Source organism: Uranotaenia lowii, chromosome 3 (assembly GCF_029784155.1).
Source record: "Uranotaenia lowii strain MFRU-FL chromosome 3, ASM2978415v1, whole genome shotgun sequence".
Classification (NCBI taxonomy): domain Eukaryota; kingdom Metazoa; phylum Arthropoda; class Insecta; order Diptera; family Culicidae; genus Uranotaenia; species Uranotaenia lowii.
The window spans coordinates 348,038,424-348,065,740 of record NC_073693.1 but is presented as its reverse complement, the minus strand read 5'-3'; the positions used below and the strand labels follow the sequence as shown (position 1 = coordinate 348,065,740).

General features: G+C 34.8%; 2 protein-coding genes across 5 annotated transcripts in view; one reads left to right on the top strand and one right to left on the bottom strand.

Annotated features, from left to right (window-relative positions):
• The window catches only part of LOC129755470 (uncharacterized protein DDB_G0284459-like), a 131,037-nt gene that overhangs the window by 29,280 nt on the left and 74,440 nt on the right, over window positions 1-27,317 (top strand). The window lies entirely within an intron of this gene.
• LOC129755471 (carbonic anhydrase 2-like) lies at window positions 2,055-26,154 on the bottom strand. Its single transcript, XM_055751986.1, has 7 exons — window positions 25,391-26,154; window positions 13,641-13,750; window positions 13,300-13,390; window positions 12,999-13,152; window positions 3,200-3,305; window positions 2,882-3,130; window positions 2,055-2,775 (listed from the first exon to the last, which is right to left on the bottom strand). Exons 1-7 carry the CDS (start codon window positions 25,455-25,457, stop codon window positions 2,614-2,616), a joined length of 939 nt encoding a protein of 312 aa, XP_055607961.1. The 5' UTR covers window positions 25,458-26,154; the 3' UTR covers window positions 2,055-2,613.

Here is a 27,317-nt window from a genome sequence, read left to right as displayed (position 1 = left end):
GGTAGGTGGCGAACCTGAAAAATTTAACAAAAAATGCCCTATAGAAAAAATGGACCTGTTTAGCCCGATTTTATCGTAGAAATTGCCTGTTTTTATTTTAAAGTTGGGTGGCATTTCCTAACTGGGATAGCATTTCTTCAAATCGATCGATGCGCACTCTGGAATCGATATTGCGTACTGTTGGAAAAATTATCCAGAAAACGAAATCGAGTGTCCAGTCAGTATGGTCAGTGCATATACCTTAGGGAAAGATTCATGGTAGGGGAGGATCGGGCTATATGCGCCTATTAAGCAGAACACTGATTTACACCAATATCACATCGAATATGTCTACAAAAACTATATACACGTGTGCAGGCATCTGTTTTCTGTACATTGAAGTAATTTTTATGTTAAAATTTGCTTTCGTTTTCGAGAAAACGATTTTATTATAACTGTTGTCAAAAATGCCGAATCTCAAACCGTGCAGGCTAAATGCGCCTATTTATGTTTTGAACAAAATTCCTGTTTTGGGCAATATTTCCGTATAATTTCATTGAACTGATAGAAAATAATAACTTCCGTATGATAAAGCTGAAGTTTTAAAAAAATCAATGTGTAATATAATTTTATGGAATAAAAAAAAGTTAGGGTTGCCATACTATGGAGGCAGTTCTTCCATAAGAAAAACTTCATCAAATCTGTTCATAGATTTTCAATTCTCTCTTAAGATGTTGATCAGAGCTTAGATTTGAAGTTTCAATGATAAAATTTATTTACTTATCCTCTTTAACCTGTTATTTTAGGATGGAGGCATTTTACAAACATAATGGGGGCATGCGAAAACACTCTCTTATTCCACTATATAATCATTATTAAACCTCCATAAAAGCTGAAATATGTTTTATTTTTTAAGTTCATTTAAATAAGAAACAAAAAACATCCTAGTTTTTATTTTGAGCTTCTCTACGTATAATTTTTAAAAGTCAAAATATTACATCAAAAGGTATCAAAACCTTGAATGAATTTTTAAATTTTTTTGAGTTTATAAATTCATAAAATTCTTTCTTGCCTTATGTTTTAAGCGTATCGCCCTCAAAATGCATTGGTTAGATAAGAATAGAAAACGGACTTCCACAAGGATGCCCACTTTCCCCATTCCTATTCAATCTGTACACAGCCGACCTTCACAACGACAACCAAGAAAACTATTTCTTGGTTAAGGTTGCCAGATTGCCCGGTTTTATCCGGGTTTGCCCGGATATTTGATACAAAATTTGCGGGCCGGCCCGGTTGCCCGGATTTCATTGGAAAATGCCCGGATGTTGCCCGGATTTATTCACTTTATTTGGCAAATCAAACAAAAAAAACCAAATTGTGTTGTAAAAATGACAAAAGTGACAAAAATGACAAAAATGACATAAATGACATAAACGACATAAATGACAGAAATTACATAAATGACATGAATGACGTTAATGACATAAATGACATGAATGACATAAATAAAATAAATGCCATAAATGACACAAATGACAAAAATGACATAAAAACAAAAATTACATAAATGACAAAAAAATGACACAATTAACATTGAAAACATTAACAAAATTGACAGAATTGACAAAATTGAGAAAATTGAGAAAACCGACAAAATTGACAAGATGACAAAAGAAAAAAAAATAGAATTACGAAAATGACAAAAATGACAGAATTACGAATATGTCAAAAATAACAAACATTTCAGAAATGCCCAAATGTACAAAAATTACAAACATTTCAGAAATGGCAAAATGTAAAAAAATGACGAAAACGAAAAAAATGACAAAAATGACAAAAAAATAAGAAATAAATTACAAAAATAACAACAAAGAAAATTGTTGAAAACAATTGATAAAAAGCTAATAAAAAGAAACAAGGGAGATCAAGTCTGACTTGCAAAAAGATGCAGATTTCCATAGGCTGTAATTTGAGTCAGAGTCAGTGTGATTCTTCATAAAGCTGCCGCATGAAAAAAGTAAAAGAAGAACGATTCTAATTCAGGCTTTCGGTGAAAAATTGACTCAAAAGATGTATCCAGTACATATGATTCGATATTTACCTATAAATTTCATATGTGATTCGCCTTCTCGATTGCACTTAACTATATATAAGCCCGTTGGCTAGACTTTTTGAAGTTTATTGAATTGGTTATTCAACCATATTTAAATTATTTATACTTTAATTACTTCTAATTAGATTCAGTTAATAACTTAAGCTTAATCGACATTCTTAGAACCATTAGTAGAACACATTATTGTTATGAATTATGCATGTTTCTCCAATTGTTGGTCTTAACCCGAACGGGGTATAATCCTGCATTAGATTTTCTTGTAATTGAGTGTAAATTTCTGAAGCAAATGAACAGTTGAACGATGAAGATATTCACAAATAAAAAGAGTTCCTACACGCGCATTTACGATCGCACCCGCTCAATTATCTTTTGGTAATCGTTTGTGCAACCCTACTCCTCCTCCTCCTGCTTGCAATCAAATCAGATGACTTCCTGTTTGCCGCCAACGGCTTGAGTTTCCGTGATCTGCGAGTTGACAGCCCATCATCTCTCTCTCTCTCGAGTGGTCGGCCGAGGTCTTCTCAGTACACCCAGTCCCACTTGGTGTGGTCGATCTCGTTCCGCACCACGTCCAGTGCCGTGTTGCGTGCATTAACCTTCCGGACAAAAATGCGTCGATTGCCGAGGGGCTGCAGCGCCCGATAATTGTCCACCATCGGCGAGCCATGCATACCGGTGTCCAGCTGAAGGAAGCATAAAAAGAAAAAAATGAAGGAAAATGATTAGTTCGCTCTGCACTTGACCGAGCTGATAATAAGCTCGTCTATCTAAACGTCTTCAATCACTAACCACACGGAAACGACGGATCTGGGAGATGGAAATGTTCAGCAGATCCGGGAAGACGACCCAGGTGACAGCCTCGGAGCAGGGTGGTGTCGTCAGCGAGCCCTTGTAGGTGTAGAACCGGGTCAGGTCCAGATCTCCGAGGAGTGAATTGAGTGTGAAGGTATAGTTCAAGTGCACCTGGTTGTCGTAGTCTTCGATTGCCGGGAAGGATCGCAACAGGTATCCGATCTCGTTGCCCTCGTGTTCCGTGACCTGGAAGAGGAAAAGAATTAAATTTTTGGTCTTGTTGATTTTTGAGAATTTTGATGGGCTTCCCGTTACCTGATAGAAGAATCCAAGTACGGTCAAACCATCCGAATATCCCAAAGCTTCGGCGACATTTTTGTACTTTTTATTTCGGTGAATGATGTGCATTTCGAGTGGGTATCTGAAAAAAAAACAAAAGATAGAAATCATGAATGCTTATTTTGTTAAATAATTTTAATCTTTTTAAAGTTTTAGCTAGTGTAATTGCGAAAAAACGGCATCATTACTGGTATATATGAGAAGTTTATGGTAAGATATTTAGGATTTATGGAACTGCTCAAGAAAGGTAAATTTTTGTCAAACTAGAAATTCGAACGATTCTGGATGTTTGAAAAACTTTCGATGCTGGCTTCCTTTTAATTTATTCTGGTTTAATCCGAGAGTTAGACTAAAATTGTAAAAAAAAACAATTCTTATCACAGTTAGATATAACATAAACAGAAAAGGCAATAGGAATAAAAAAGTCGGTAAACAGTTCAGAACTACAAATAGATATTTTTCGAAAAAATTCTATCTCAACGATAAAGAAAAATTTTTGGCCGTGGTAAGGGGCCGTTCACTAATTACGTAAGCACATGGGGGGGGGGGGGGGGGGGTGGCGTGGTTTCACATTTGCTTACGATCTCTTACCAGGGGGTAGGGGGGGTTTCCAAAAATCTTACGTAAGAAATGTTACATTGATAATTCGTCACAGCCATTCGAAACCATATTACTCAGTTTTTTTTTCTCCCTGCATATTTATTGGTTATTTGTGACGTTATGTTATTTATCTTATAATGTCTATTAATTGATTTAAAAAAAATTGCTGGTTCTATAAAACTTATAGAGCTCCAAGACAAACCCTTATGCCACCAAAACACTAAATCACATTAATAAAACAGATCGTCACTTTTTGCGTTTCATCATAACAATCTTTTTTATTGAGAAATTTATAGAAACAAAAAGGGAAGTGGCGCGTTGTGACACCACTATTTGAATCCATCGTATTTCGAAAACGACTTCATCAACAAAAAATCTCCAAAAATCAATAATAGGCGTTTAAGATAATTCACTTCTAGACAGTTTTTTCAGTTATAGACACTACCAACTCTAAATTTTACAAACGATTAATCAAAAAAATCATAAAACTTTATCGCTCACCACTGAAATGAGTCTGAGCTTTAAATTTAGTTGACAGCGTAATTGTCGTAAAACATTTTTGCAACATTTTTTGTAGTTAAGAAAGATTTTTTTTTATAGATTTTTCTTATTTCCAGGTAAAAAAAAATTACAACTTTTATGGTACCTTGTGCTTATCTGATCTTTAACTCTTTTTTTTTAATCGGAATTTAGATTTACTGACGTGTTTTTATTTCGCTCCTGCGGCAAAAATTTTATTTTTTATATTTCGCTAGTGTTTTATTTTAAAATTTGTTTAATTATTCTTAAATCGAATGGTCGGATAATCCAGTGTATCAGTGGTAGACAGGAGAAATGTTATCATCAACGGTGGAATAAATGTCTCGTTGTCGTTGTTATCAGCGAGGAATTGTTGGTGGAAATCAAAGGAAAAAAAAGTTTCTGTAAAAATAATCATTTTCTGAATGAAAAGTGTTTTCAAGTGAAAATTAAGAATTCCATCGTAGGGCCCAAGTGATGCGCAGCAGATGAATTTGTAAAAAAACCCGACAGGGCGAAGACTTGCGTGAAAATTGTGTCTCAAATAGGCCAATAGAAAATTAAATTAAAAAAATTGTAAAGTTAGTTTTTTGGGAGTGTTTTTTGAAGTCTGGTGCTAAAAGATTAATTTAGTGAAAATAAATTTAAAATAAAAATTGGAGCTTTTACGTGCAGCGTACTTTGAATGTTTTTGAGCAAACATGTTGTTGTTATTACCCGTTCTTGCACGTACATGGATCGGTATGAAATACTAGATTGCTGCGATTAGTTTTAAAGTTTTTCTTAACAGAAGAATATTCAGCTTTCTGTGTGGATCGCCGAAAAACTGCTGAAGCCATTTGATAGCTTGAAGATAAGTATCCTTTCATTTCATTACTTTTTCATGAAAATGTATTTATACAATAGCTTAACTCTATTATTGGGGATTAGTGGGGGGTAGGACAGGACATCGAACGAGCGGAAAACTGATGTACAATGGATTGTGGGTTCAAGCCAGCCGGAGTATCTCGGCAAATTTGGAATCATGAGTAGGTTACTTAAGCGGGCCATAGACTACACAAATTGGTCTGTACAAATTCGATGATTCCACGACGATTGTTTGATCTATGCTCGCCCACACACTACACAAGCATATTTCACGCGAACACAAACGATTGCTGGCGAAAACAGCAACAGCAACAAAAAAAACCATCACCCCGGCTGGGAGGATGTTTTGTACAAAATGTTTCGATCCCGACCGATTTTACTCCAACCGTTTGGGCACTCATTCAAGCAGTGCCATACACTATGCAAATCGTGTTTACAGCGACAAAATTTCATCGAATTTCATCGCATTTGTACAAATGTTGTGTAGTCTGTGGCCCGCTTTAGGTACCTTTCCAGGATTTTTTATTTGTTTCGAACAGTTTGGAGGGAGTGAGATGAGTCAAACCTGTCCCAAACCAGTGGTAACGGACCCCTTGGTTGTGCTGCAATTATTGTTGATGAGTTAAGCATGAACAATATTTGAATGTGCTATGGAGACTTTCCGTACCGACTTGGGTCGAAAGACCTATCAGCCACTGGTGGGTTCTCATACACACATACATACATACATTTATTCGATTGTGGAAATTTATTGAAGTTTATAGTTACCCCGAACATTCTATATCTAAAATGATGGTTTTTACAATCGTTTATGAAATTTCATCTATTTTTTTGTATAAATTGTGCTTTTCAAATGCAATTATTAAGTTTTACTTGAAAAGTGCTATGCCTTGAAGCATGGATGTAACATTTTTAATATTTTCAAGCTATTTTTGAAAAAAAAAATGTGTCAATTTCTCAAACAATAAAAAACGTAAGATCTTACAAGGGGGGAGGTGTAGTTTTGAAAAATCTTACTTTTTCTTACCAGGGGGGGAGGGAGGGTTAAAATTTCCAAAATCATGCTTACGTAATTAGTGAACGGCCCCTAAGCTATAACTCTTGAGGTGATTGCTATTCATCTCTACTCCTATCAAATCTTCTAAAACAGATTTTTATCGAATTAGGCTTCTTTTTAGGCTATAGCGGATAGCAGAAAATGTATTCTTTTATGAAAATTTTGCATCGTGGACCTGCCTGTCACAGTGGGCTATTTGTGTAAGAACATTGAAAGAAAAAAAAAAAATTGCATACTTTCGGGGGTTTTTAAACAGTCATAAACTGTGTGGCCCTTAAATCAATAGACCTAAACAGCTAGGAAAAATTTTAAGCTACCAACCCGAAAACTGAGTTTGCGATATACTTCCATCAACAGACTGTGCCGTGCCGCGCCGGCAGAATTCTAGATATGCCTACATACACAGAAAAAAATAATGATTATTACGTGTACTTTTAAGTGGTTTAAGTGGTTGCCTTAACAAAATTCAACCCGTAATATGCAAAACACGCAATTCTCAATTGTTGATTGTTTTAAAATTAACTAGAGAATCATTCAATATTGCAGCAAACGTCCTGTAACAAAAAGGAGCTTGACATCTGCCGTAGTTTTACAGAACGAAAAAATTACGAGTCACGTAATTCGGGACACGTAATTTTTTTCGACGTGTTTTGCATATTACGGGTTGAATTTTGTTAAAGGCAACCACTTAAACCACTTAAAGTACACGTAATAATCATTATTTTTTCTGTGTATGTAGGCATATCTAGAATTCTGCCGGCGCGGCACGGCACAGTCTGTTGATGGAAATATATCAAATGATTTTCTATTTTATTTTAAACCAATCAACTGAAAATAACATGCATTCAATTCAGGTATAAAAAAAACGCCAGAAAGAAGCGCGCGAATGGGTTTATTTTGTTTGGGTCCTGTTCTCTGATTTGTGTTCGAAAAAATATCCGGTGATCGACGTCGTGGCGGCTAGAGAGGTGTTTAACCGTAGCGCGCATTCGGGGGGCAACTATTTTGTCACCACATCAGATGTATTGATTAAACTAGGCTTGCCAGATACTTTCAGAAAAAAGCGGGACATTTCACAATAAAAAAGCCGGACACAGCCGAAAAAAGCGGGACATTTAAAAAACTCTTTAAAACATCTTTTTTTCCTTAAAAAAAATAAAAACAGCTTAATTGTATAACCAAGCATCATCCAAAATTGTTCATTGTACACTGAGGTGTTTTCTCACGCGGATTGATTTTGTTCAGTTTTTTCTTACATGACTTCTGTTTTCCCTAGTTTTTGTCATAAACACGTTTAATTTTCACGTTTCTCGCGAATTAACACGTTATTTAAAAGAAAATATGTATAAATATAAAATATAAGCCCTACAAGTCAAAGGCGTATTTGATACCGTGTATAAAACCATTGTGTAGTTAGCACAGAGAACAGACATCGGGCCCCGAACAAAAATTTGTTGAAATCGTGTGTGAGAATACCCACCTAAGTTTCAAACCAAATTCGTAAGTGGACTAACATCCATAAGATGTCGCTACCAGTACACATATTTTTCCATTTTTTCGACACGCTTAGAAATTAATACTCATAGCTTATCTCAAATGAGGCCACTCCAATGTATGAGAGTAACACAACTTTTTGTGTGATAAATTTTAAGAACATCTTGATTTAAATAAAAATGCAAATCATATTTCAATCATACTTTAATCGCTGTCATATGTCCCAGCATATGCCCCATATTGTTCAATCAATATTGGCGCTGAATTGAAAGTTGAATTCCAAGTTTTAAAGTATGTCTGTCATTAGGGTAAATGTACCCGACCTTGGCACCTAAGGCATGGTTTACCCTTTTTTTCGACATTCCAACCTTCCTGTTGAGTGTACCATAGAACACCCTTTGAAGAATTTACTTGCTAACTTGCTTAGAGTTCAACAAAAATATGTGTTCTCTATGGAACTTTCAATAATGTGAGCAAAATGCATGCAAAGTACTCACTGCGGTGCTCCAATTACTTGGCCGCCGTACCAATTGTTTTCCGTTTCTATGATCCGATTCTTGGCCACCAGCAGAGTGCAATAGATCTTTACCAACAAGGTTCAATTGACAGTTAACAGAATTGTTGGCTATTCTGAATATAAGGCCACTGACAGAATGACGTCAGCTGAGCGTAAAGTTCTATGCGACGATTGAACACCGGGCTTCACTCATACAACAAAAAGGCTTTTGAAAACATTGATGAAATTTGGTTGGAAGGGAAGCACAAAATAAGCTTTCATTTCAAAAAGTCGGAAGTCCAGAAATTCCGCAATGCGATTGCGACACATAGGGTTATTTTCACTACCAAACAACTGTCTTCATATTGTGGAGTTTGGCTCCATAAAGTAAGAAATTGAAAAATCCCTTAAATGGTATTTTAAAATTTTGCCCTTTTGAATTTGTTAGCTGAGATTATGAGCTTCTGGCAAGAGCCATCTCGAATGCCCGGGGCGTTACGCAGTGGATTGATACGCCAAAAAGATGTTGTAATGTAAACCTTGCTGTAAACATTTTTTAAATCGACTCACATATTTTAAGGAATAATTGGAAAGAAAACGATGTTTTCCTGAACTTCCAGGTTCTGTTTCCAAGATAAAAATTAGAACAAAAATCCAAAAAAAACTATGAGTATATGGTTCCCGAGCAATAGAAAACGATTCCAAAACTCAATTAATTGTGTATTTTATATACTAAAGTCATAAATTGCCATCGATCTAACAAATTTTGAATAAGAAAAACATCTTAAGTTAACTTAGTTTTTTTTATATTTCAAACCACTGTGTAGGATACCACGTGGCTTTTGCTCGGCAGACTGCAATGCAAATGCTGTTAGCACGCATACTAATGTACCTTCGATTCATGGTTCCCAAATATCGATTTTTGCATTTTCAATGCTTGGATATGACTTTTAGTTAGTCGAATTACTTATGTTCTCCAACTTATTTCAAAGCTTAAGTTGATAGAAACGGTCTTATCATACAACCCAATCAGTATGAAAACATTTATGCATAGTTTTAAATGAAGTTTTGGGGAAAACATCAGCCCAAAAATACCTCTTTAATTAACATGTATTTTTTTCCAGCTTCCAACACTGGTGGTGTATTTCGATTGAAGTTGCATGCCAAGAAAAGGAACAAAATTAGTTTTAAATTTTTATTAAAAACCTCAATAAATATTCACTCTTTAATCTTTCTAGTATTTTTTGATTTTTTGTCGAGTTTAACTGTAAGCATGAGTATTTATTGCAAATTTTTCTAATGAATGTCCGCGTTTGAAATCGCATGTGAATTTAACAGTTGCACTAGAAAGGTGAGTTCATCTGATTTTCATACGATGATTTCCAACATAATTTCCTCGGATGCAGATCGAAAAAAATTTACTTCTTTATTAAAGTACAAAGAATCAAAAAATTCGGTATGCACAGATTTGAAACAAATTATTCTCTTCGCAATGAAAATATATTCAAAATTTTTCAAGCTCAATTTGGACCTGAAAAACATAAAAAGACATGTTGGCATGCCAAGAAAAGGACCATGCCAAAATAGGGCTCACTTACCCTAAATAGTTTTCTATAACAGAGAATGTGAACATAAATGTTATAATTGTTAATTATGGGTCGGTATTCCGGTTGATGGTATCTTGTAACTCATGTTTATAAACAACTTAAATCATTTCTACTGATAACTAACCCTGAGTTACAAGTCCTCATATATCGATCTCAGGTAAAATCAACCAGAATATCGAGTCATAGTTTAAAATTATAACATTTATGTTCACATTTTCTGTTCTAGAAAACTGTTAACTGATTGTAAAATCCCAACACATACTTTAACACATGGAATTCAACTTTCAATTCAGCGCCAACATTGTTTGAACAATATGGGGCATCTGACAGCGTTCAATTGTGATTGAAATATGATTTGCATTTTTTTTTAAATCATGATGTTTTAAAATTTATTACACCGAAATTTGTGTTACTGTCATACATTTCACTGGCCTTCTTTGAGATAAGCGATGAGTATTAATTTCTAAGCGTGTCGAAAAAATGAAAACAAAAATAGGTGTACCGGTAGCGACATCTTATGTATGTTAGTCCACTTACGCATTTGGTTTGAAACTTAGGTTGGTATTCAAACACACGTGTTGAGCTCCAGCTCGAACTCTGTTCTCTGTGTAGTTAGTTATTTCAAATTGGTTTTAAACATTTGAAAACTCAAGAAAACTTCCATCATTGTATACTAATTATTAAATTCCGGCGAAAAATCTTCAATCATTTGAAAGCAACCTCCACAATATTTTCTCCATTTTGAATCAGAATCTTTCTGTAATGCTAAGAACATTAGATTTATTCAGTAATGCCTTATATGAAATATGAAAAATGCTGCCTATTTTGAAAAAAAAAAATAGTTTTTGGAACCTTTTCTGTGTTGAACCAATGAATTAAAATTGAGGCTAAAGTTTGATTTTTCAAGTGTAAGTTAGTGAACTTTGTAAAAGTTTTCCAAGAAAAAAAAAGCGGGACATTTTGAGGAAAAAGCGGGACAGCGGTACATTCAACAAAAAAGCGGGACATGTCCCGCTTTTGCGGGACGGATGGCAACCCTAACTTATACGTTTACCATAAGCCATAGAAAGTACACTTGGTTTTGTTTTTAACGCTGACTGATTTCGCTCTAATCTTCTTACATGACTTCTATTTACACAGGTTTTTTGCCATATGCCCCGTTATTTTCCACGGTTTTCGTGAATTACAAAGTTTGGGAGAAAACATTTCAAGTCGTACATGTAAACGGTGGATTTGAAACCGCGTAAAAAATTTTGGTGTAATTTGTATGAAAATTTGTTTGTTTGGCAATTTGTTTGAAAAATTGAAAACTCAAGTAAACTTCCATCTTCATATACTTTGAACAATTGACTCGAAAAAAGTGGTTTATAATATAAGGCAGTTTAACTAAGATTCCGGCGGAAAAATTAGTCTCTAAATTTCTATAATTTATAATTTTTGGAAGCAACTTAACCAATATTTTCTTCATACATTGGTTGAACGTGCTCCAAGAATGCTTAACTAAATCATAATCTTACTGTAATGTTAAGAGCTTTAGAGTTATTCAGTATTGAATTATATAAACTTTGAAAAATCCTGCTCATTTTGAGAAAAAGACGCATTTGAAAGATTTTCTGTTCATCACCGAATTCAAATTGAGACTAAAGTTTGATTTTTCCCAGTGTTAGTCAGTCAACTTTGTAAAAGTTTTCCAAGAAAAAAAAGCGGGACATTTTGAGGAAAAAGCGGGACAGCGGGACATTCAACAAAAAAGCGGGACATGTCCCGCATTTGCGGGACGGATGGCAACCCTAGATTAAACTTGGAGGAAGATGGTTTGATTTCCGATGCATATACGAGTTCTGCCAGCTGTCGGGTAAAGAAGGCTCCTCTTCGTGTCCGTCCCCAGGAGTGCCAACAACAAATGCGATTGGAGATTGTGTGATCAAATTAAGGTCGTTAGAAAATTTGAACGTTTCAATTTTGTTTTTGGTAAATAAAGTAATTGAACGTTATACGTGTGTTGCATTTATTTTCTCTGAAAAAAATTGATTTAGTTTCGAAAACCAAAAAACTGAAAATCGATCCAAATCAATTCAATGAACCGAAATTTCACAGTACTGCAATTTTAAACCAACCTGTAAAATAATTTGTTCACGTAAAAATAAATGACATGTGATTTTTTGTGACCTGTAAAATTACGATAAAATGTCCTGCTCCTTTTTGTTACACGATATTTTCTGTAATTTTACAGAAAATAATTTTTGCTGTGTATGTCCTTACAGTTTTGATAGAGATTGATGGGGTGTGCATAAAATCAGTGTGGCCGGGCGTGGCTCATTGGGTAATGTTCTACCTGGTTGAGCTGATGGACTCAAGACTCTTGAATTCAAGCCCCAAGAGTTTAATGATTGTCCGCCAACCGGTTCAAACATATGAAGTCGCAAATTAGATGAATATGTTAAAATAATTAAAATCGAAACAATAAAAATGGATGGATCCTGTACAAGTTTACAGTAGCATAGACTCAGATTACACATGTCTTCAAACTTTTTCCGAGGGGCCAAGAATTGAAAAGTTGGTTGTGATTAATTTGAAAAAGCTGAATACGAATATGCCACTAGTTTTTATTATCAGCTCTTTTTTTTTATAAAGATTTGTTTGGAAATAGCTTGAAGAAGAGAGATATTCATCAGTACCAATCGATTTCTTTGGTATTTTGCTTTCTTAGAGCAAGTTCACTGGTGTTGGGAAAAAGTGGTAGAAATTTTGTCACTTTTTGCACATTTTGAAAATTTTGCCATGCCATGCCAAAATGTAAGTATATTTGACATGAAACAACAAATAGACAGGAAAACTCCCAGAAGTGGAAGAAAATTTACCCATATTCAGAAAACCCAACGCAATCAGATCAATACAGAGTGAATTCCCCACGGAAATGGACCGACCCAAGCCAATAACTAACTAAATGCTAGGTAACTGGCAATGAATGAGAGGCTACTGTCAGTCACGTACAGCCACTATAAGTTCTATCTATACTTTACGACTTTTAAATCCCCATAAAATCACCTTCAATCGGCACTGTTATTGAATGGCTAATCATATGTATCTACTTCGAAACCTGTCAATTTTTGGACTTTTTCGATTATAACTTACCTGATATCATTTAGAACATGCTCCGAGCCTCGGTTGTTTTTGTCCCCCCAGTGGAAATGGAGGCCCTCCAGCTCATACTCGTTCTGCAACTTGCCGCCGAAGATGTACGGATGTTTTCCCTTGGCCGGATCGGTTTTCGGTATTCCGAGAGACACTGGAAAGTCAAAGAAAACATCGATTAACGTCTCTCTCTCAAGCTGAATGCCTTCTTCTTTTTTCTACCTAACTAAGTAGTTGGCTGAATGACTAAGAAACCAAGAAAGTTCCCACGTCTCCAATGCCATAAGGTGGGTGTACTTACCCGAGTGGCCATTGTTGTGCAGAGTGATCGGTCCCGGTAGCAAATTGTTGTAACCGACCAACTCGATGGCGGGCATGTTTAGCGGAATTGCCTGAGGAAAAACGGCGTGGAAAAACACAGAGATCAGTTTAACGGATAAACTACGGATGGGGGTTTTGCAAAGTTCAACCGTATGGTTGTTCCTCGGTCGGTAGAATGACCTTTGGAGGTTAGGTAACATCTGATCACCATTGACCACGTGGTGCTGATCCATCGAGTTCGAAGGAAACAGAATTCTCAATAAACAGAAATAATTTTTAGAGATTTACATACTGATAGAAGAGCCTCATAATTTTGTTTACCTTACTACTGCTGATGGCAATCGGTGATTGGTGCTTTCCTGCACAGCTTTCGTGTGCCTTGGACCATCGCCTTTGGTCGGGTTTGCTGTAACCGAACCTGTGACCGGAAGCTGATGTTGGAAGAAAGGTAAATGAGAATTATTAGACTTATTGTTACTTTAATTTACATTATTTACTACAGAACATTTCCAAATTCTTAAATTTACGAACACAAACGGAAACAATCTGAACATGAGTGTTTCAGAAGTCATTGAACCTCCATCAAGAATCATCTCTATCAAACTGTGTCTTTCAACGATGATTATTCAGCCTCTCCTCTATCTGGCATTTTAGCATGCCTTCGCGAGAGAATCAATTAGCTGATGGGGTTGCTGAGCTATGCTTAGCAATTCTAATTGACTAAAGTCATTCATTTAATACATACGTAGGCAGAGGTAGTTAATCAATCAGACTTGGAACACATGTGCTTTTTCCAAATTTGTTTTTTTTTCATTCCTTACGCTTTTAAAATATTAAAACAATTCAGCATAAAGACTTATCATTTCAAAAGGTAGTCGCCAAAATGCTGCCTAGTATTTCTCTAGCTATTTACATCCTCCCCCTACTGAGGGTGCTAGCAATAGCTTTTGAAATACTAGTAGGTACATATTTGTGGTTTTCAAATACTGTGGCATGCGTCCACTACCTTTTGAAATCATAATTCAATTCAGCTAGAAGGTTTTCAAAATCTTATTTTGGAATATTGACACATTGAGGACTGCGAATCAATCTAAGGAAAAACTCGGCAATCTACTTCTCAAAACTCGCTGGACCAAATTTTACAAGTTCAGTATCTTTGAGTTGAAGAAGGTGTTGTGTTCAATTTTGTAGAATATTTTCAATCCTTTTCGAAAAAAGGGTTAACTTGTAATACACTTAGTTTTTTTTAATGAAAAATCTAATCAAAACGTAGAAAAAATTGGTTTGTTTAGTCATTTTCAAATTTTTTTCAAAACGTGCGATTTTCACCCTAAAGCTGTTACATTGTGTTGCATACATTTAGGGGTAAAAAAACTATAAATATCCTACTGGCTGAAATCATGAAAATAAATGTTTGGATTGATGAAATTTATATGTTAACAAACGTGTGATGCAAATTAATCACGTTCCAGCAACATGCTGGCAGCATGTGGAAACGAAATTTATAGGGTCTAATTTTGATTTGCATTTGGTAGCATTTTACCCCAGACAGGTAGCTGAATTATAAAAAATTTATTTAAAAAAGAAGGTGAATGTCCGAAAAATATTTTTACACCAACAGTGGTGGTATGTGGTATAGCACATAGGTCGGCAACCTGCGACTCGCGAGTCGCATGCGGTTCTATAGTTCTCTCCACTAATATTATATATTTATGTATATATTTTTGAATAAAACATTTGTAAGATCGTACTAAAGCAATAATTGAGCCTGGCATACGGATTTTCAAGGGTCCACAAGTGAATTTTAAAATTGCATCCGTCTGTCCCACATTAAATTTTATATTTTAAGTATTCGCAAGCACTTTTTTGCCGTCTACGAAAATTAATATTTACAACTTTGACGCGTAAAACATAAAATTTTTGAAAACTTCCTCAATCCTATCATTTTTATTCGAAATGAAAACGATAATTTTAATGTATCTGTCTAGACTGCCCGGTTTTCCCGGGGCTTGTTCAGATTTTCAAAGTAAAAAATGGAGAATGCCTGGTCTGGTCCAGTTGATCAGATATCGAGGAAAAAGGCCCGGTTTTCAGGATTATTCATCATTTCTAGGAAATTTCAAATTTTTAACTTTTTTAGCGAAATAAATTCGCTTACCATTCTTTGAAATCGTGAGATAAGATTTTAACTCCGCTGATGTGTCTGTTAAAAATCCTTTTTCGTGTATTTATTTTTCAACTTTTCTCTTGCCTTTTTATGGAAAATACCTAGATTTTGACTAAATTTGCCCAGATGTTACCCGGTTTATGAGTTTTATATTTAGAAACCCAATACTCTGATTTGTCGGCCTGGGTACGTTCAGAAAAATTCTTAAAAGTCTACTCAACAAATAACGGATTAAAAAAGGGAAAAGATTCATGAAATTCAAATACCAAATTCCAAAACTAAGAATTGAGAATTACAAATTATAATTTGACAGATTTTCAAACTCGAATCTGATTGAGAATGAATGTTAATTTTAATTCTGAAAATCTGTTTGAAAATTTAATCACAGGGTAAATACTTGTTATCAAAAACTTTTATGACCTTTTCACCAGTTTTTTTTTCAATAAATAAATTGTATTTTTTGGAAACAATGTAATAATGTAAACCATCGAATCTTTGAAAACATTTAAAATTTTAAGTGTGATGTGTGTAACCAATATTTACGAAAAGCACACCAATTTTGAACGAAGTTCCAGCAACGGACATTTTTTTTTTTTAAATTTTCGGTTAAAAATTTATCATCGTTGATTTATTTTTATTAATTTTTGTTTTGAAACTTTCATAGTATCCTTGAACTGATTTTGCCAGTTAAAATGTATTGTTTCTTTATTATTTTTCACGAATTTTCTATGAAGGCTACAAAATTACATTTTTACAGATTTTTACTAGTCAAGCAGCAGCAGCTTTAGCAAGCATTGGGGGACGTTCACTAATTACGTAAGCGCACAGGGGGGGGGGGGGGGCAGGGGGGTTCTTCACATTTGCTCACGATCTCTTCCTAGGAGGGTAGAGGAGGTTTCCAATAATCTTACGTAAGAAATGTTGAAATGTGATAATTCGTCACATCCATACGAAAACATATTACTCAGGTTTTATTTTTTTCTCACTACCTTTTTGTTGATTATTGTTAATGTTATGTTATTAAACTCTTGATGTCTTTTAATTAGTTAAAAAAATGCTGGTTTTATAAAATGTATAGAGAACCAATTCAAACCAACATGCCACCAAAAACACTAGATCACATTTTTTAAAAAAGGTCGTGTCCCGATTTGAAAAGCTGCGATTAGAAACCACTGGAGGAACGGCTACAGGATTTGGTGCTGTACAATCACCGGGGAGGAGGCAGCAGCGCTTGCGAAAATGATTATGGCATCGGTTCTTATTGGCCCTGCGATTGTGGCATTTAGTGTATCTTCATTGCCAGCATCCAATAGTGGAGATTTTTGTGAAGCTAACCAGAATAATGTTCATGATTTTTTTAGTATTTAATATTCACATCATAAATGTATTTTGATTTTTTTTTCTTTTCTTTTTCTGGGATTTAAATCCTGTGCGGATGATTCATCCCTTCGCATGTATTTCGAAATAAAAACTCTATTCAAAACACACGGTTAGTCGTTCTTCATTCATTCAAATGATTTCCCCCTGAATTTTTGCTCATTTTCACTTTTTCTGACCATGTTTAAAAAATAACCATTATCCAAGTTCTCCTTGAAATCTCATTTTATGAGTTTTCACTGAAAACTCATAAAACGACTTGATCCACAAAACTTCGATTATGGTCATTTTTCAAGCATTTATGGTTCAATCTGGCCGAGCGTGTGTAGATAGATGAACTTGGAAAATTTTTTTTTCAGTTTTTTTTCAGAATAAAATAACAGAATTAATTTATTTTCACTGTAAATATTGTGTTGTTTTAAAGTCGTTTTGATCCAATGTTTTGGAGCATCATGTGCCTACACTGGGGCGTTTAACATCAAATGATTTCATTTGAGTCCAACTACCGTAAGATGAAATGATGGGAATAGAAATAGACCACGAAAAAGATGATGATCACATGGGAAAGCAATTCCCTTTATTCCGATAGACTTTGACACTCGACCAGGTATAACTTTCATATACCAGTTGTCTCCTACTCTTCCTTTACTTTTGAATTTCTTTCAAAATAAAACGAGGAAACCTTTATAACTCTGGCTCTGAACAGAGATAGAGTTTTAATGTTTTCAACAAAGTTTCATATTTTTGTGAATTCTGCAACTTTGTGAAGAAAGTTAAGCTCTATTTTTTGAAACAAAAAAGTAAGAATTTTCAATTTTTTCATAGTAGACTTTGACTATTTTTTGATGATTCCAAGTTATGGAGCATGTTTAAAGACACGTTTTATTTAGATCTAACATGAAAGACAAAGGCGCTAAGAAAAAAGTTCCACTTCTTGCTCTTTCGGACAACTGTGCGCTTTGGCATGATGCCCCGTTTGACAGTAATGCTTTAATAAAATCAATCGCCGTGTAATTGCTTAGAAAATCCTTTAACACATTAAGGACCGCGAAGAAATGTATGTCCAGAAACACCGAAATTCGACATTCTATATCCTAAAGGGTGATAGCGTCAAAATTTGGTCAATATCAACTTGACGTATTTCTTTCAATTTTGCATTTAAAAAAACCTGAACACCCCTCATTTTGAAGGTGTGTGTGTGTAGAATGTTGCTCCTATTTTGATTTTGGAATTCACTCTTCAGTTGTCAAAATGCCGTCCAAGGAAGAAGCAGTGTATCAAAATTTTGCTCGCGCATCGCGAAAATCCGAGCTACTCGCACGCAAAGCTAGCAAAATCGCTAAAAGTTGCCAAATCAACTGTAACAAATGTAATTAAAGTGTTTGGGGAACGTTTGTCGGCAGCCAGCAAGTCTGGATTGGGGGGAAATCAAAAACCGGGAGCCGCTGAGACGACAAAGAAAGTTGCCGGTAGTTTCAAGCGAAACCCTAACCTCTCTCTCCGAGATGCTGCAAATAAGCTGCAAATAAGCAAATAAGCAAATCGCGATGATAAACAAAATACGACGGCCAAAGCGCGATCCCGAAGGCTGTACACGACGATGCTGACGAAGTTTGACTGCGTGGTAATGGATGACGAAACCTACGTCAAAGCCGACTTCAAGCAGCTTCCGGGACAGGAGTTTTATACGGCAAAAGGAAGGGGAAAGGTAGCAGATATTTTCAAGCACATGAAACTGTCAAAGCTCGCGAAGAAATATCTGGTTTGGCAAGCCATCTGTACCTGTGGCTTGAATAGCAGCATTTTCATAGCTTCCGGGACTGTCAACCAAGAAATTTACGTGAAAGAGTGTTTGAATAAACGTCTGCTGCCTTTCCTGAAGAAACACGGTTGTTCCGTACTGTTTTGGCCGGATTTGGCATCTTGCCATTATGGTAAAAAGGCCAGGGAGTGGTACCCCGCCAACAACGGTTCCCAAGGACAAGAACCCTCGCAACACGCCAGAGCTCCGCCCAATTGAGAAATACTGGGCTATTGTCAAGCGGAACCTAAAGAAGACCAAAAAAACTGCTAAGGACGAGCAGCAGTTCAAGGCAAACTGGCTTTCTGCGGCGAAGAAGGTGGACAAAGTGGCTGTACAAAATCTGATGGCAAGCGTTAAGCGTAAGGCCCGGCAATTCGGATTTGGAAAAGCGGAAGCCTAACTGAATATTTTTCCTGAATTTTATACTTATTAAACTTGAAAAAGAAATTTAATTTGATTTTTTTAATAAACGATTTCACCGATTTACACGCGTTTTCCCTTGACCAAATTTTGACCGTATCACCCTTTAGAAATCACTGGACCAAAATAAACAAAAATAGTACCGTTGAGTTACCATAGTATTTTAGGCTTTCAAAAAACCTTTTATGATCATGATTAATGAGTGGCTAATAGAAAATGCGAAAGTTTTTTAAGCAGTTTGTTTGGATAGCGTGCCTCTTTTAAGCCTGCTTCTTTTCTGATGGAGAGCAAAGACGCTTGGTGGACTAAAAATAATCGGGGTGGAAACCCGGACCGGTGGACAAAACTTTGGACCGGACAGTAATGCCGGGCTTACGTCAGTAAAGAAACTGCCTGTGTGGCAAATCGGGGTGCGTTATCATCGACGATGAAACCTTTATAAGTTTGATTACTAAACGCATCCAGGTGACCATTTTTACATACACTGCGACTTGAGCGATTGTTGTCTGAGTTGAAGAATAAGCAGCTGATCGGTGTGTTTTCGGACGATAAACTTTTCTCGATTGATCCGTTGTTTAATTCATGTACAGTTCGGTGTATTTCACCCTTGATCGCTAAGGGTGTTCCAGAGAATGTGAAATTCAAGTTTGGTCAAGCATCCCGCCGGAGTCATGGTATTTGCGGTTGCTTCGATTGGATTGAAGATACCTCCTGTTTTCATGATGTTCTAAAGTCTACATGGACATTTTGAAAAATCAGATGCTTCCGTGGATTCGGGCAAATTTCGATGAACCCGAAAATGTGGTTTTACAACAAGATGGAACCCATGCTGGAAACGGACCCAGATCGGGGTGGGGAAGAATAGAAAATTTTGGTCAAAGGATCTTTGGGTTCCGAGCAGTCCGGACTTGAACCTCCTAGGCTAGTTGACAAGTATTCCAGCGAAAGCTTTTGGATCCTCCCACCCAGGGCTGGTAGCGGTTTGACAATGAAAAAGTAGGGACTTTAGTGACCAAAATTTGAAAAAAAGTGACCAAATAGTGACTTTGAGGACCGAAAAAAGTGACCAAATAGTGACTATGTAGAACGAAAAAAGTAACTTTGAAGTACAAAAAATGTAACCAAAACAGGCCCGTGCGAAGGACCCGTCCAGGGGGGACTGATAAACTAAATTTTGGAAACATATTACAATAAATGTTTCAAATTTTCGATAAGTCAAGAAAGTAAGAAATAAATTAGTTTCAAAAGAATTTCTTAGCAAATTTAAAATTAAAAAAAATCTGAATTCTAACATAAATGTCCAATCTTGTACAAAACTTACCATGAATAGATGTTAGGAAAATGATAATAGGGTTAGTTGCCCTACTTTGGACCCATTAAGCGGTGGTTTTTAAATAATCAAGGTTTTCTCACAATTGGACGGGAAATTTATATCCTTCAGGAAGTTCATTTATAAGTCATGATCTTATCTGCAAGTTTCAATGAAAATTTTCAACATGCGTTTCGCCATTATTGAGAGATTTGCAAAGATATGGATGATTTAAATTTCCAACTTTGAACCTACTGTTCCTATTTTGGTACTGGACCGGTTCCTTTCATTGGACCTAGAACTAAAACTCCTATAAAAAGTTTGATTTTTCGAAAATAAAAAAAAATTTATTGTAAATGTAAACTTAAATCAATTACTATAATAAAATAGTATTACAGCTTTTTTAATATTTAAAAAACTAAAATTTCTGTTATGAGTATCACTAACACTTTTATTCCCCGTCAGCTCTATCAGCAAAACGATAGCTGAAACTTGATTGTGTTTACTTACTTATAGTTTATTTTGCGTAAATCTGGAAAAAATGTTGGAAATATTCAATATTGGTTCGGAATTATGCCCCAATTAAAAATTCGCAATATTGTTGATTTGTTGGTTTTGATACAAAGATTTGGTGATGTCAGGTCTAAACATGGAACATCAAAGTCGAAAGTTTCCTATATTTGGTCCCTTTGGAAATTTTCCGAGTTTTCCATTGATTTTCATGAATTTTTGGAAAAATGGGTAGTATGGTTCATATTCTTCACAGTGAAAGTAATTTCCCTTTAAACTTTGGCTTGGAAAGTAAAAAATCGTGATTTTTCCTTAAACACTCTAATTTCTCAATACGCGCCCACTAAATGAGCTGTCTGATTTACCACTGATGAAGAGGTACTTATTAAAAACGTTGAAAATTTTTATCAGAAAGACTTTTAATGGCAAAAAACGGTATGGTAGGGTTCAGGAAGAATAAGTGTTCATTGTGTGCATAGGAATATCTTTATTTTATGTCAGCAAAATGAATTATTTTCATTTTACGGCATTTTAGGACTAAAGTAGGCTCTAGGTCCAAAGTAGGAGCACTCACCCTAATTGTTTATTTTTATTCATCTAAATTTGGAATTCTTTTCCTCATTTTCAACTGGAAGTTTAGTGAGAAATTCAGCTGTAATTTTTTAATTTGAACAAAAAATATTTAATCACGATTTAAAATGTGAATTACCGATTACTGAATAAGAAATGAATTTTGAACAGAATTTATTCAATGTTCGATGGTTTAATTTAATTTGATAAAAAGAAGAATATATTTATGATTATTTTAAAAAGTGCCAGTTATATAAGCCAGGCATAAAACCTTTAATTAAGTAAAATCCTCCAGTTATCAAAATGTCATTTTTGAAGCTTAAATAATAACTTCATGTTCAACTACATTGACACAGAAATGTTAGAAAATGAGTAATTACGTGAATGATTAAAACTGATGAAAAATTCAAAATAATGAGTTCAAAACTTTTGTTATTAATATTGAAAGCACAAATCAAGTACAAATTTAGTTAACATTGCGTATTAAAATTTATTTTTAAAGTTGCTACTTAGAACAATTTTTCAAACTTTTTAGAATAATTTAAAAAATCATGATCGATCCAAAAAACATGATTTCATATAAAAAATATTTAAATTTCCAACTTTGAACCTACTGTTCCTATTTTGGTACTGGACCGGTTCCTTTCATTGGACCTAGAACTAAAACTCCTATAAAAAGTTTGATTTTTCGAAAATAAAAAAAAATTTATTGTAAATGTAAACTTAAATCAATTACTATAATAAAATAGTATTACAGCTTTTTTAATATTTAAAAAACTAAAATTTCTGTTATGAGTATCACTAACACTTTTATTCCCCGTCAGCTCTATCAGCAAAACGATAGCTGAAACTTGATTGTGTTTACTTACTTATAGTTTATTTTGCGTAAATCTGGAAAAAATGTTGGAAATATTCAATATTGGTTCGGAATTATGCCCCAATTAAAAATTCGCAATATTGTTGATTTGTTGGTTTTGATACAAAGATTTGGTGATGTCAGGTCTAAACATGGAACATCAAAGTCGAAAGTTTCCTATATTTGGTCCCTTTGGAAATTTTCCGAGTTTTCCATTGATTTTCATGAATTTTTGGAAAAATGGGTAGTATGGTTCATATTCTTCACAGTGAAAGTAATTTCCCTTTAAACTTTGGCTTGGAAAGTAAAAAATCGTGATTTTTCCTTAAACACTCTAATTTCTCAATACGCGCCCACTAAATGAGCTGTCTGATTTACCACTGATGAAGAGGTACTTATTAAAAACGTTGAAAATTTTTATCAGAAAGACTTTTAATGGCAAAAAACGGTATGGTAGGGTTCAGGAAGAATAAGTGTTCATTGTGTGCATAGGAATATCTTTATTTTATGTCAGCAAAATGAATTATTTTCATTTTACGGCATTTTAGGACTAAAGTAGGCTCTAGGTCCAAAGTAGGAGCACTCACCCTAATTGTTTATTTTTATTCATCTAAATTTGGAATTCTTTTCCTCATTTTCAACTGGAAGTTTAGTGAGAAATTCAGCTGTAATTTTTTAATTTGAACAAAAAATATTTAATCACGATTTAAAATGTGAATTACCGATTACTGAATAAGAAATGAATTTTGAACAGAATTTATTCAATGTTCGATGGTTTAATTTAATTTGATAAAAAGAAGAATATATTTATGATTATTTTAAAAAGTGCCAGTTATATAAGCCAGGCATAAAACCTTTAATTAAGTAAAATCCTCCAGTTATCAAAATGTCATTTTTGAAGCTTAAATAATAACTTCATGTTCAACTACATTGACACAGAAATGTTAGAAAATGAGTAATTACGTGAATGATTAAAACTGATGAAAAATTCAAAATAATGAGTTCAAAACTTTTGTTATTAATATTGAAAGCACAAATCAAGTACAAATTTAGTTAACATTGCGTATTAAAATTTATTTTTAAAGTTGCTACTTAGAACAATTTTTCAAACTTTTTAGAATAATTTAAAAAATCATGATCGATCCAAAAAACATGATTTCATATAAAAAATATTAATAAAAAGTTTTTAAATTTTCAATCGCAGGTTTTTAAGCTTTAAATTACAAGCTCTGAGAATTTTGTCTCTTTTGATTAAAATATTGGGTCCTGAAAGAACAGAAGGTTGAAATTATGTTTTATTATTAAAAATTGAGAGTTAAAGGCTTATGGTTGAAGAACACGAAAATTCAGAATTTAAAAACAAGGAAACAATATTTAAAAATATGTCTTTAAAATTTAAAAAGTTTGATTAAAAAAAATTCGGCAAGTTGATTAGAAAATTTAAAAAAAAACTGTACAGTAAAATTCGGTAAATTTATTTGAAATTTGAAAAACAATATGGAAATAAAAAAGATTAGTTTTTAAAAACATTTCAGGAAGAGTTTTTTCAATAACATGTTTCACTATAACCATTTTGGTGCTTATTTTTTAAATTATTGATTTGGTAAATAGTGTTCTTAACTAGAAATTTTGTCAAATTCGGCCGAACACATTTAGTTTTGGTGATAAAGAGTTTATTACTAGTAAAATCAAACATTGATAGATAACTGATTATGGAAATTTGTCATTACAAGTATTTTTGACATCACAGCAGAAAGTGTAAAAAAACCTGATTCTATTTAAAACTCATAAATTGATTCAATGATTTTGATTTGAGTTTTTGTTAAAAAAAAGTGCAGAAACTTCTCTAAAGATTTTTAATTATTTTCAAGTCTTTTTTTTTGTGGCGTTTGAATAATTATTTTCAAAAGTCATTTCAATAACAAAAGCTGATAGAAATATTGCATACGTATTTAGATTCGGGGAACCCAAATTACTTGATATTACCGTTTAAATTCATTGCCCCTAAGAAAAATCTAAATTTTGTGGCCTTGTGTAAATTTTTAAAACCCTTTTTTAAGTATTTAGAAGAACAAAAAACACGAAATAAAATTGAGTATGAAATTGTTTTTTTAAAGAATATTTCATATCAACATAACATTTGTTATGACATTAAAAGATTAATTTAATAAAAAAAAAATGGTTCGTTTCAATCTCAATCTTAGTTACACTTCTTAAAAAAAAACCTATTCTAAAGACGAAATAGGGTTTTTGTATATCAAGTTTTGAGTTCCAATACCAAAAATTGATTGAACAAATTAAAATCTACAATCAAAGTTAGTTTCAATTCATGAACGTCAAATAATGTCGTAGATCGAAATGTCTCAAGCCAAGGGTGATTTATGCCGAAATTCCGCCGGAGGCGAAAAAAAAATCTAAATGACTGATCAAGTAATTTACCGTTACTACCGTCAATATTAACACGCGCAATTCAAATTACTCTTTCATTGGTATATTTTCGGTGAAAAAAGTGACTTTTGGTGATAAAAGTGACCATTTTTCGGAAAATAGTGACTTTAGTGACCAAATGATGAAAAAAGTGACTTTTTAGTGACTGACCCGAAAAAAGTGACCAAGTCACTAAAAAGTGACTCGCTACCAGCCCTGCCCACCCTATCTGAAGGCTTCGATCTCTGAGGCGATGGCTTCAATGTCAGAGGCTTGTATTGCGATGGTATACTTCTGATAGGTCTCGTTTGAAGAAAGTATTTGAGAACGAAAGTGAACCCATCGAATGATTGTTTCTTTTTATATTCACTACATGCCTGAATGAATAAAAAAGTTTTCAATCTATGTTGAAATCATGGAAAGTGCTTTAAACCTTGGTGACAGATTGAATTTTTTATGGGTCATACTTCAATGGATAATAAACATTTTTTTGTGATTTAAAGAAATAGGAATCACTTTTTAATGAAAATCACTTTCTAAGATAACCAAACCGACACTTATCTTCAAGGCTCTAGTTATTGGGTTTTGAGTCTCTGGTAGCTCTTAACTGAGGCTTCAACAATAGACTAACCTTCCGAAAGCACCAAAACCGTAATCACTATCACTGCAACTAGATCCTTCGAACAGAACCGCTTCATTTTGTGTTTTCTGATGTGTATCCTTCTTTGTACTATCAGTAACTTATCACTTAAAAGTCGTTCTCCCCTCGTTTTTAGGCCAAGGAACAATCCCGGATCACGACCAGCTGTCTACACTTTCTACGTTCCACTACTGACTGTGTTCCAGAACGCAACTTTCGGTTGGGGAAAATTTCCGCGTTCTACCACTTGTTCTGAACCCTGAAACGCGAATCACAAATTGACACCTATCCGGTGACTGGATGCACAACACGTCTATAATCACGTTATCGCAATCCCGTTTGCAGAACCACTTGGCACTTGAGCGACGAAACACTGCCACTAGGCGTAAGCACCGAACTGAATTGTGGTCCGCAGATAATCCCGCGTTCTTTACAAGCCAGCAAGTCAACAGCAGGTAGTTATTGTTGAGCTGCTGCACGTGAAAGTGAATTCCAGCTTTCCCGGAGCACTGCACCGATTACAGTTTACAGACGAATTTCGAAACACCCTCGCGTGTGGCGCAAATCTTGAGTTGAGAGTGACTAGAACAAAAAAAGCACACAGCGCCTCGTCGGGGATCGACTTCTGTTCTGTTCTGCTTAAAAATAGCGGCCACTTAATCCGGGTGATGGCACTTCGATCGGATCTCGAGATGCGGGTGGTAATTCCCCGTGAGCCCCTTTTTCTCAAGGGATGTTCCTTGGCTGATTACCGTTTGATAACTGACTTTGCAAATCGAGCTTTGATAGTGTTTTATATAATTGCCCGTTTGGGGCCACCGGTTCCAGTAAGACAAAAGTAAACGGGGTAAAAAACTAGTTGCTAGCTACTGGAAAGCTGTAAAAAAAACCTACAGGTATGAAAGGGGAAGCGAGAAAAAAGTCACGACGGATTTGTCTCCGTCGTTTGCGCATTAAAACCGTCCCGGGTTCTCCCGAGAACGCCGTCTTCGACGTCGACGTCGTCGTCAAAAAAGTCATTATATGGGCACAGGGATAATCCGATCAGACTGGAGCCATCCATCCATACATCCATCGATGATCGTCATTCAGACATCCACCCATGGCGTGGCGTGAATGATTGGAAATTTGGCGATTAATTCTCGCCCGCCTCACGCGTATCGAAAGAATTTTTTCGGACAGTCGTTAAAATGCCTTTTTGCGCAGCCAGCAGCAATTAAAACTATGCCGGGTGACACCCAAATACCAAATTTTGCTGCCGGGTGTTTTACCGGCGGGTGTGAAGTTTTGCGTGCTAAATAGATAGAATACGGTGGACGCCTCGTGTAGCTGCGTCAAGCACTGTGGGATTATTTCAGAAAAACAATTGTCAAATCCGCCTTTAGGGACGAAAAAGGTCTCTTCTGTTATTTGCGGTAGTTTTGAAATTTTTCTGTAAGCTAGAAACGAATTCCTCCTGTGAATTGTAACCTTTTTATTTTAAAGTATTTTAACCTACCTAGATTGAATAGTTTATTAACTATCAAACAGACAAGAAAGATCAGCTGTAAAATAAAAAGAATGTTTTTATAATTTATTGAAGATGATTGAATGCGGAATGGCAGCGAAATTTACCGATGATCCGGTCAAATTTTCCCCCGACTACAATTTCACTTAAAAAACGAAGATGATTTACTAAAATCTGCATGACGACTGAGTACCAAGGTCATTAAAATACTAGGTTCTCAGACTTCTGCAGTCAGTAGGCGAAGAGAGCGCGGTGAAGTGGGTTGATGCTCGTTATCTTTTTTTACAAACTAGCAATGTTCTAAAATGAAAAGGCAAGCTGAAGTTTCAGCTGTTCTATATGGATTAAAGGTAATCAACCGTAACGAAACACTTAAAATTGTTGATTCTGAAATTTGACAGATCGAATCAC